General features: G+C 41.9%; 1 protein-coding gene across 2 annotated transcripts in view; it reads right to left on the bottom strand.

Moving 5' to 3' along the window:
* LOC111868886 (target of rapamycin complex 2 subunit MAPKAP1) overlaps positions 1-11,554 on the bottom strand; it is a 55,596-nt gene that overhangs the window by 7,074 nt on the left and 36,968 nt on the right. For both annotated transcript variants that reach the window (XM_023859952.2, XM_023859951.2), the window contains exon 8: positions 9,525-9,653. In XM_023859952.2, the coding sequence (XP_023715720.1) occupies positions 9,525-9,653 (129 nt within the window). The remainder of the gene's footprint in view (positions 1-9,524; positions 9,654-11,554) is intronic.

Consider the following 11,554-nt stretch of genomic DNA (forward strand, 5'->3'; position numbering starts at 1 on the left):
GGGATTCTGAGAAGAAAAGTAGGTGGTTTGGGATATATTATATTACTTGCGTTTGATTTGTTTTTATTAGGATATCATAAATTGGGTTGTAACTATCAGTTAAAGCTTTGTTCAATTGTAGATTTTGCTTAGTTAATTCCTATATGTGGAAGCTTTCTAGTGTATTCAACATCTTTCCTTTCTTTTCTATGTGGAGTATTTCCATTGCTTTGTCTATGGTATGATAATTATGCGTTGTGTCCAGTATATGCTGGGCGAATTTTGATCTCTGCCCATTCATTTTTATTTCCCTGATGTGTTCTTTGTATCTTGTTTGGAAGTTACGTCCTGTTTGGCCGACGTACTTTAGGTCACAATCTTTACACATCATCTGATATATTCCACAAAGGTTGTATTTATCTGTTGTTTCATGTTTTGTTCTTAGAAGCTTTTTTATTGTATTATTTGTTTTGAAAGCTATTTTTATGTTGGTATTACGAACACACACTAATTGCTGACATTCTAAAGAAGCATCATATTATTGATTATTATAGATACGTAGATGACATATTAATATTCTACAATACACAAAAAACAAACATCTTTAACACCTTAAATGAATTTAATTCAATGCATCACAAACTTAAGTTCAAAATGGAACAACAATCTCAAAATAAACTAAATTATTTGGACCTAACAATCATAACAAATAACAACGAACTAAAATTTGAAATATACAGGAAACCTACATCTACCGACCTCATACTGCATAATTCTTCATGTCATCCATACGAACATAAAAAGGCAGCTATCAACTACCTTCGCAATCGAATAAATACATATAAGCTCACCAACGAAGGAAAAATAAAAGAAGAAGGTATTATAACTCGTATACTTGGAAATAATGAATATTCACCATATGCAAGAGATCACAATACGAAACCACCTAATAACACTCCACAGAAGAAAAAATGGACCAAATTTACATACTTCGGCCCCAGGATTAGAAGAATCACTAAGCTATTTCGTAATACCAACATAAAAATAGCTTTCAAAACAAATAATACAATAAAAAAGCTTCTAAGAACAAAACATGAAACAATGGATAAAATACAACCTTTGTGGAGTATACCAGATGATGTGTAAAGATTGTGACCTAAAATACATCGGCCAAACAGGACGTAACTTCCAAACAAGATACAAAGAGCACATCAGGGAAATAAAAACGAATGGGCAGAGATCAAAATTCGCCCAACATATACTGGACACAATGCATAATTATCATACCATAGACAAAGCAATGGAAATACTCCACATAGAAAAGAAAGGAAAGATGTTGAATACACTAGAAAGCTTCCACATATATGAATTAACTAAGCAAAATCTACAATCGAACGAAGCTTTAACTGATAGTTACAACCCAATTTATGATATCCTAATAAAACAAATCAAACGCAAGTAATATAATATATCCCAAACCACCTACTTTTCTCCTCAGAATCCCACCCCTACCCGCAACCCCCCCACCACTAATACCCTACAGGAACCAACCTAACAAACAAGACACATCAGTAGCCTTCATGACAAGGAACGTAACAGATCCAGCATCAGAGGACATGAAATAGCAACGAGACCTTCAAAAAGTGAAAGCACAGCCAATATGATAAGTTGAACTTTAATTCAAGAACTTTTTAACCAGTGGTAATAATATAACTAGTTAAAGTGAACTATACAGAGAGGAAACAAATTGAATGTGAAAGTACAACCCGTGATCGAAATTGAACTTTGACTCATGAAAAAAAAATTAAATTTTTTTAAATTTTTAAATTTTAACTTTTAACATTCGAATAGTATTTTAACTTGTATTTTATAAGAAGAACTTGACATATATTATTGAGCGTAGGCCTGAACAGGATACAGGATCGAAATAAGTGGAAAACAAATGTGATTGCGTGAGATTGTGCAACTGTGTTCGTACACCTGAGGATAACCTCTTGAGGTCGAAACATGTAGTGTGACAATAATAAAAACATGTTGTGTGGTCAGTGAAATTAACCCTAATATTGAAGTAAGTAGAGAAAAAATATTCTGGCGATCAAAGGATATAATGACAATCTCATCACAGATCCAATGGAAAAAGCTAACACCTTAAATTCTTATTATGCATCTGTATTCAGTTGTGAATGAAATAATCCAGAAGTCCAATCAACAGATTCAGCTAAAACCTTCATTCATTCATCAGTAATCTGTCAGATGACAGGTCCACAGCCTCTTCCAAAACAGTTTCTCCACTTAATGCGATCTTCTGTTTTTGGAAAGAGACTATCCAGGAATAGTGATAATGTGGTAGTTTTTCCATTTGCTTTCCACATCGCAGTACAACAGCCGTTCAAACCACTCTGGTCACGCCTGTTGCTATACGAACTTGAACCATCTCGAGCATTATTTTCTCTGTGCTTCAAGTCGCCGCTGATGACGCTGCTTCCGGCATCAGTTTTCGGTGTCTCTCTTCGTCTGATGCCTACCCTTTGACCTGTCCAGCAAGGGAGGCCCTGCCAGTAGCTATGCTACCGTTGGTATAGCTCTCAGGGTCCTTGGCATACTCAAACACCCTCACCACGATAAGGTGGAGACACCAACGAGGGGAAACCTTCAATATTAGTATAAACATTATAAGGAAGCAATTATGAGAAATCAGAAGAAAGAAATCCGTTGGACCAGGCAGTATTCCTGGGGACATTTTAAAGTTGGGTGGGGAAGCCCTGATTCTGCACCTTGTGAGACTGTTGGACATAACGATGAACAATAGATCTATCCCAGGGGACTGGAAAAAGGCTATAGTGGTCCCTATTTACAAAGGGGAAGGTCAATCAGTAACTGGAAACTATACAGACCAGTCAGCTTAACTTCAGAGGTTTGCAAACAAATGGATCATGTTATCGTAGGGTATCTAAGGGAAATTTAGAAAAGGAGTGAGTGGTTATAAGAGGGCCAACACGTTTCAGACCAGGGTATTTGTGTGAAAGTTAATTAGTCACATTCTGTGAGGATATTGCTGATTTCCTGGACAAGGGGGCCAGGATAGATGTGATGATAATGGATTTTCATAAACCTTCAATTTAGTCCCACATGATAGGTTACTTACAAAAATGGCGGAAACTGGAGTGAATATAAGGGTAGTTGTATGGATAAAGGAATTTCTCTAGGACGTTCACAGAGCGTTAGAGTAGACAGGCATCTACCTGACGAAGTCAGAGTGATGTCAAGAGTGTCCCAAGGGAGCATATTAGGTTCACTAATATTCCTAGCTTACGTTAACAATATTTGGAGATAGTGACTTAAATATAAGGCTATTTGCAGATTATTGCATTATAGACAGTAAAATATTGGAGAGTAGTGACTTTGGCAAGCTGGAGACAGTTCGCAACACATAGGGGAATGAGATGAAGATAAATCCACATAAGAGTAAAGTGGTATGTTTCATGAGAGCTACGGTGAAGGATCAACTGATGTATTATTTTGGGGACCAATTAATTCCAGAGGCAAACAGCATTAGGTACCAAGGAATAACCATACATAACTATTTAAGCTGAGCAAATCATGTAAATTATATGCTATGAAAACATGGAAGGCCCTTCATTTAATCGTGCGTGTTGTCACGTGTTGGGTATGTCATGCGACAAATAACTTCACGTGGGTCTCGGATTTAATGAATCTTTATTGGATACTAACTCTTTCACTCTTTACAATTGTTATCAGTTGTAGTGTCACTTGGCTTCTGTCTCAATACTCAATTCTCTAATACGTGTCGTAAGCTCTGCTTATATAGGCGTTATGCGGACTCAATAGAGGACACCCCTCGCCAAGGTTCGATCTCACGTGTTCAGCAATCCGTTGCTTCGGGAACGCTCCTTATACACTGGTAACGTGTTTCGTCTCATCCGTTGTTACTCAACAGCAACTCGTTGCTATGATTTGTCACTGCGGGAACTCCACAACTTCCATTGTAGCCATTGCGCGGCAATGGACGTATGGTAACGCGTCACATTGCTCCCTTCTAAAGGTTGTTCATCCCCAAGCAACCTAACGGTTCTTCCTTTCTTCCGGGTATTCCCCTTCCTACTTTTGTTCTGTTGCTCGATTCTTCCATCCGCCCCCTTTCTTCCAGCATGCTCGCCCCGGGCACTTCCATGGTCCAGGATTTGTTGGTCCCATTGTCTCGCATTCATTCTTCACTTTCATTCTTTCTTCATTCATTCTTGCTAGGGAGGCTGGTGCTTCTACTTTACCGGTTCCTCCCATACGGGCCATTTCCTTTCTTCTGCTTTGGAGGGGGTCAACCCTCCCACAGTGTCCAATTTTTGATGGGCAGCAACCCAGCAGTGAATCTGGTAATTCGCTTCGTGTTCTTCACATTGACAGTCTTGTAGGGGGTCTTCTCTTGAGTTCCTCTCCTTCCTAGGTGCAATTGCTGTCCTGATCTACACCCTCTGATGCTGTTCATGGTTTCCCTCTTCTTTCTCACGTACAGCAGCCGCTTGCTGCCTCGGTCCTTTGTTCCTCTTTTTCCTTCATGATGCGTCCTTAAATTTTTCTTGAGCAGCCCTGCTTTCTGGGTTGCTCGCTCAATCACGGCCATGGTGCAGTTTCTCCCGACGTTTTCCTTCTGCCGTGCCACTTTTGCACGGTGTGTCATGTTCGGCCCAAGGATGTCTCTCATGCTTCGTGCCACTGTTGCGCGACAGGACATCCTTATGTCGCTTCTCTTCTTGCCGTGCCATTGTTGCACGGTGGCTCGTCCTTCTGCGGGCAACGGCCAATTTCTTCTGGGGTCTACAATTTTCCTGTGTCAAATTTTTCGGTTTCTGGCGGCAGTGTTCCGCAGCCAGTTTCCGGTCCATACGCATTTTCTTCTTCAGTTCTCCGACCAGCATTACTTTGGCATCTTCTACTCGGTGAAATAACAACTCAAAACATCTAGCTTATGCATCACGAGAGAGATCGATACTTGAATATGGTGCAGTATGTCTGGAACCATATAGAGAAGGGCAGGTAAATGCTTTAAATAAGGTATAAAGAAGAGTGGCTACATTTTCAAATCATACAAATGAATTGGGTTGGAAAACTCTGGCAGAGCGTAAGATGATAGCCTGATTGTGCGCTTTCTACAAGGCATACACCAGGAGACCAGCTTGGGAAGCGACCTGGGATAGCCTGCTAAAACCATGCTGAGTAGGAATGACCATGGTAGGAAAATCAGGAGCAGAAAACAAAGCACAGATGCTGGCGAATATTCCTTTGTAAATAGGACCATAAAGGATTGGAACCACTTACCTGCAGGCATACTAACGTGGCAGGGAAGCAGTTACAAGCAAAGAGGCTTTAAATGGGGACTGAATGGAAATTAAAGTGATGTGAAGTTACCTTGTTTAAGTGTACTCCTAGTTATTGTATATGTTTGCATTGTATCTACTTTGTTTTGTCCTGTGTTAGGTCTACTGCCATGGGGTGAATTTCAGTAAATAATAATGATGATGATCATAATTTGGTTCTCCATCTTACATTTCACTACTTCCTAGAATAATGTTCAGCATCTTCCAATTCTGTGCACAAAGGACACACTGATACAGCAGAATAATGGTCCAGAAATAAAGATAAAATACACTGTAAACACAGTCAAGTGAATGAATTAAATTTACTTGACATACTACTCCTAATGATTTATTTCGGGGTGGTAATTTTCAAAGCACTCACCTAAACAAGCCCCAAATCACATTTCTGGCAGTGCACTTCAAAAGATTCTTTGTTGCTTTCCCTGTTTGCACACATTTTGCAGATTCGCAATGAACTGTCCTGCCAGAATTCTGCACAGCAAATGATCTGTCCCAGTACATCTGCCTACAGTAGAATGGCTAGCCTACTCATGAGTACACCTTTGGCATTACCTTCTGCGCCCACACCTAGCAAAAAGTTTCAGGCTGTAATGCCATTTATTCTTATGTACTTTATTTCCTGCAGCAGTTTATCAAAAACACTGAATGTAAAGTTGTGATCTGTGTCAGTACACGTACCAGCATATAGCTACATGCTATGTAAACAGCCAATGTTTGTTTCACACACCTGCAAAATCATGATTCCTCACTTACATGACTTCACCTTCGTTTAAACAGAAAGAACTGATGTCCTTGAAATGCAAAGAGTGTCTCATTAATAATGAATTCCTTCTCAGGCTTGTATACTTCTTGAAATTTTGAATTCAGCCTGTCTAGTGTTGGGTGACTTTTGAACTAGGAGTCATGCATAACCCACCTGTACATAGCACGTCCACAAAGTAAGTTTCCCACTTGTCCCACAGCTAGCAAACCTTATAATGCGCGAAGCAACTGCGCGTACATGATAGAGCAATGACGTAGCATGGCGCATGCACTAACAGAATTGCCTGTGCTCCCACAGTAGCATCATTGCAGCTGTTGAAGATGGAGGCTCTTATTCCAACTCCCGCCGACTGTGAAGTGCCATCAGTGATAAAGTTTTTGAATGCACAGAGCATAGCGCTGATCAAAATTCATTGTCAGCTGTGCCAGGTCTATGGGCCTAACGTCATGAGCAAGCAGATGGTGCGTTGCTGGTGCAGACAATTTTCAGCAGGTCGACAAAGTGTGCATGATGAGACGCACAGTGGGTGGCCATCCATCATTACAGACGACCTGGTGGAGCTTGTGCGGGAACACATTATGGAGAATCGTCGCATCACAATTATAGAACTCAGCAGTCATGTCCCGCAGATTTCCCGCCCCTTGTTGCACGAAATTGTCACAGAGCACCTGTTGTTCAGGAAATTTTGCGCCAAGTGGGTGCCAAAGCAACTGACACCAGAACACAACAAAGTGCATGGAGTCAGCATTGACATTTCTGCAGCAGTACCATGATGACGGCGACAAGTTTCTGGACAGGACCATCACAGGTGATGAAACGCGGATTGCACACATTACCCCAGAAACCAAGCAGCAGTCAAAGCATTGGCGTCACAGTGGATCTCCCTGTAAGACGAAATTCAAGCAGACGTCGGCGCGGAAAGTGATGTGCACGGTATTCTGGGACAGACGGGGCATTCTCCACATCGACTTCCTGACCAGAAGTGAGACGGTGAATGCTGACCATTACTGTGAAACACTGCAGAAATTGCGACGGGCCATTCAGAACAAGCGGAGCGGGATGCTTAGTGCTGGTATTGTCTTCCTGCACAATAATGCTAGGCCGCACACAGCTCGATGGACATCAAGTCTCCTGCAGGAGTTCAGCTGGGAGCTGTATAATCATCCACCCTACAGCCCGGACCTCACTCCCAGTGATTTCCATCTTTTCCTACACCTCAAGAAATTCCTGTCCGGTGAGCGTCAGCATTTTGAGAATGACAGGCAAATTTCTCAATTCCGGTGGCGATTATGTTGAAAAATAGCTGAACACTTGCTGTATCTGTTGCAATAAATATTTCCATGAAATTGTGTTTTGTTTCTGTAAACGGCCCCAGGGAAACTTACTTTGTGGATGAGCCTAGTACCTTGGCTACTTTGTCTTTATCATCATGAAACATTGGCAAAATCATGAGAAACGATATACCAACTAATGCTGTCCTGTCAGTTTACACTGTCAGTCTTTTGCTCGAAGAATCATACACAGATGGCTTATGCAATACAGACATGTAACTGACAACTGCACAATACACCCAGTTCCTGCAACGTGGAGGGAGGTTTGCACTGGGCAAATATTGACTCTTTTCCAAGGATTTTCTTGCTCCTCATTCATATCTCTGTTGTGCTGCTAACAAATTGACTTCATCCTATATGTGGTGTGTTCAAAAAGTACCGAACCTTCTTTTTTCCCGCGTAAACCAATGAAGCGTAGAAGGCTCCCTTCGGTGGAGATGTGGAGGCAACATTCATGCGCAGTCATGAATTTTTTCACACTCGCAGAAAGCGTCAGTCACTGGCAGTCAGCCTATGAGTGAGGATATGTAGTGAGCACTCGTCGGATTCCAGTAAGGTGTAAAATGACGGAACAACATGACCAGTGATATTGCATCAGATTTTGCCAAAAGCTTGGCAATACCCAAGTGGAAACCATTCGCAAGATTCAACAGGCTTTCGGGGACGATGCCATGAGCAACTCACAGATAAAGGAGTGGTACAACCGCTTCAAAGATGGCCACACATCAGTGGACAGCGAACCGCATTCAGGCAGACCCTCAACAAGCTGAAATGAGAATGTCATTGAGCAAGTGCGGACTTTGGTCATGGAGGATCGTCGTATCACAGTCCAAGAACTTGCGAACGAGATAGGGGTAAGCATTGGATCAGTACATTCAATTTTGACCGAGGATTTGGGCATGAGGAGAGTGTCCGCGAAATTCGTACTGAAACTGCGCATCCGATTCAGACTTTCGTCGCCAAACACAACATCCCTGTGGTTCGTCAGGCTCCCTACTCCCCCGACATGGCTCCATGTGACATCTGGCTATTTCCCAAGCTTAAAATGCAGCTGAAAGGAACCCGATTTGAGTCAAGAGAAGACATCAGACTTTATACATCACCTTGGTTTTTAAGATAACTAAGAAAAACACGACATTTCGGAAACTGGGTCTGTTTCCACCCTCAGGTGAAGAGGCTGGCCCTTTCTAAGGGACCCAACAGAGTAGGTGTTTTCCCTCACCTGAGGGCAGAAACAGATACAGTTTCCAAAACGTCGTGTTTTTCTTAGTTATCTTAAAAACCAGGACAATGGATGAAGTCCGAAAACCCAATATCTCTGTGTAATAGTAGTAGTTCCATATTTGTAGTGTGGCAATATAACTACACAATGCAATCTTCAATCTAACAATCGATCGATCCAGTCCCACATTTGACACAAGCAGTAACAACTTTATGGAGTGATTATACGAGTAGATGGGGTTTGGATTGGTAACTGGATTTACTGAACATTTACAGTACATAACTACAAATGATGGTCTCACTGAGTCACACACTCCAAAGATTGCTGTAATTACAATACACATAAAGTCTTCTCAATCTATGTCTTCACCAGTCATTGCCTGGTGAAGGATCCCAACAACGTCCTTACTGGCTGGTGACTGTCTCAGAACTGTTACTCTTCCCACTGCCCTCTCAAGACCGGCCTCTGAAGGCAGCCTTGGCAGGGGCTGCACAGAGAACACTGCTTCCAACAGCTCTTCTATTGTTACATGCGTGTCAATTGTGGCCATTACCTAGCAATGGGCATTGCTTACAGAGCCATTACTTGGCAACAGCTGTTGTATAGCTGCTTATTTCACGAATGTTGCCTAGCAATGGGTCTACATGCCACAGTATTTACCAGTATTTGAAAATCTAAATCTCCAATGGGCCACCTCTCATGCATTTTACTTGAGATGCCTAAAAGTTTAATGAGGATAGTATTACAGTGTTTGCACTGCATAACTTACACTGTTGTGACAAAAATCTCAGTACAACTTGATCTGAGCTCTTATCATTACACATATAATAGCTTACCTAAGTGTATTTCTGCTTTTGCTCTCACTTTGTTAATGATGTAGACACGGTAAGATTGATACAAAGGTGCCTCCATTGCGATCATGTGACCCTGCATCCGAATCAAGTCTTCAAGCTCCTGTTGTTGAGCTGCATACAAAATATAGTTTGAAATAAATATAAGAGTTCTTTTACAAAACAATGTAGTAAAAACACCATTACAATCAGTCTAAAATATCTCTGAGGGTACTTCATACTCTGAGTAGCCAGCCTTACAGAAAAGTACTGTGTTGAACAAGATCTCCAGTATGACGATTTTTGTATCCATCATATGCTTAAAATGATGATATAATGATCTGTATCATTATCTGGTAACAATACATCCGCAAAGATGTTTCAGGCAAAGAATACTGCAAATTTTGAAGAAAGCTAAAATCATATCTTTTTAAGAGAAAAGAAATTCCAAACAGTTGTGCAACAACAGTATTGCACTTCATTCATGCAATTTTAACCCTTTGCACGCCATGAGCTACTTGGATCAGCTTGGTGCACCTGAGTTAAAACTGTTACAGCTGAAGATAATGGCATGATGTTAACCACTTATTACAGAACTTCTGTCAGTTGATGGCATTAAGTGTCAAATACTGAGAGAAGAAATGACAGACTTTCAAACTATCTACATCTGTAAGATTTGAGGCTTTCACGGCGGTGACTATGAAGAAAGCAGTCTTCTGGGATTTGGCACCGTGTATATGTGGTGTTAACCGGCGTTTCGGAGGAACGTATCGCCTCCATCTTCAGGGTAGAAGAAAAAATATAAGAAATCTGCAAGCGAAGAGACCGTGAGAACCGGTAAAAGCAGACTGTAGTCATTTAAATGTAATCCAAAGATGTACTGTAGGTTTCTCTGTTCATCTAGATTTACTCGTTAAGCGGCATTGGCATTTCTATCAGGTAAATTCTATGATGCTGATTACAGTGGCCACATTGTCTAAAAAATTAAAATTCGCTTAGTGGGGGGTGGAGTCCAACTGGGTCCACTCGGCACGGCAGCCACTGATTGGCCTATTGTAGCCCACCCCGGGTGATTATGATGATGGAGAATTTGGTGGAATGAAGNGTTTAATTTCTACTGTCCCCATACCCAACCGGTGCTGGTGTGTGCTATCAGCCCCGTTCAGCCAACGAGGTCGGCCCTCGGTACCTGATATTTCCCCCATCTACCAGAGGCATTCGAAACTACTTGGGCGGGAAACTTGTTGCCTAATTTTGCTCAGAGGTCTCCTAGAGACATGAGGAACTTTTACATGCCGTAAATCTACAACAAGGGACCCACGGCTTAAAGTCCCTCCCGGAGGACTTGTTCCCTGAATTTTTCTGCCCTTAAAAATTCCGCGACCTCTGCTGGGTTTGAACCCACGTACCTTGAGTCATGAGGTGGGAACGTTACCCCTAGACTACGCAGGCCTTTTACAGGCCACATTGTCTAAGGATTGAACTGTCTTCACCTGCTCAAACACTGGGACTGTTGGCTTGAATCACGCCTGACGCATGGCTGTCTGTGTGTGTTTATTCTATGTTTAGGTAGTGGCCTTGTGATGCACTGATCCCCCAAAACCAAGTGGTCCTACCACCTGTGTGTAAATTAAACTGAAACAGAAAATATATATATACGAAGGGGACCCAAAAATAACCGGAACCGACCTGTTGCCCATGCATGCTTTGTAGATACGAGTGGTGCTGCTAGGTTGTGTTAGCTGGGGGTCTCCCGCGACTGTTAGTGAGCTGGCGTCAGTCTGAGTTAAGTGGTTTGTCTGTGGTGCTCTGTTGTGTGCATTCCTGTTTCAACCCTTTGGCGATTAGTGAGATGGCCAACCAGAAGGAACAAAGAGTGTGCGTGAAATTTTGATTTCTGTTAGGGAAAACTGCAGCCGAGACTGTTGGGATGCTTCGGCAAGCCTTTAATGATGATGCTTTGGGGAAATCACAGGTCTACGAGTGGTTTTCCCGTTTCAAATCTGGCAACATGTCAACAGAAGACATGCCACGCC

The sequence above is a fragment of the Cryptotermes secundus genome, unplaced genomic scaffold (assembly GCF_002891405.2).
Source record: "Cryptotermes secundus unplaced genomic scaffold, Csec_1.0 scaffold684, whole genome shotgun sequence".
In the NCBI taxonomy this organism is placed as follows: domain Eukaryota; kingdom Metazoa; phylum Arthropoda; class Insecta; order Blattodea; family Kalotermitidae; genus Cryptotermes; species Cryptotermes secundus.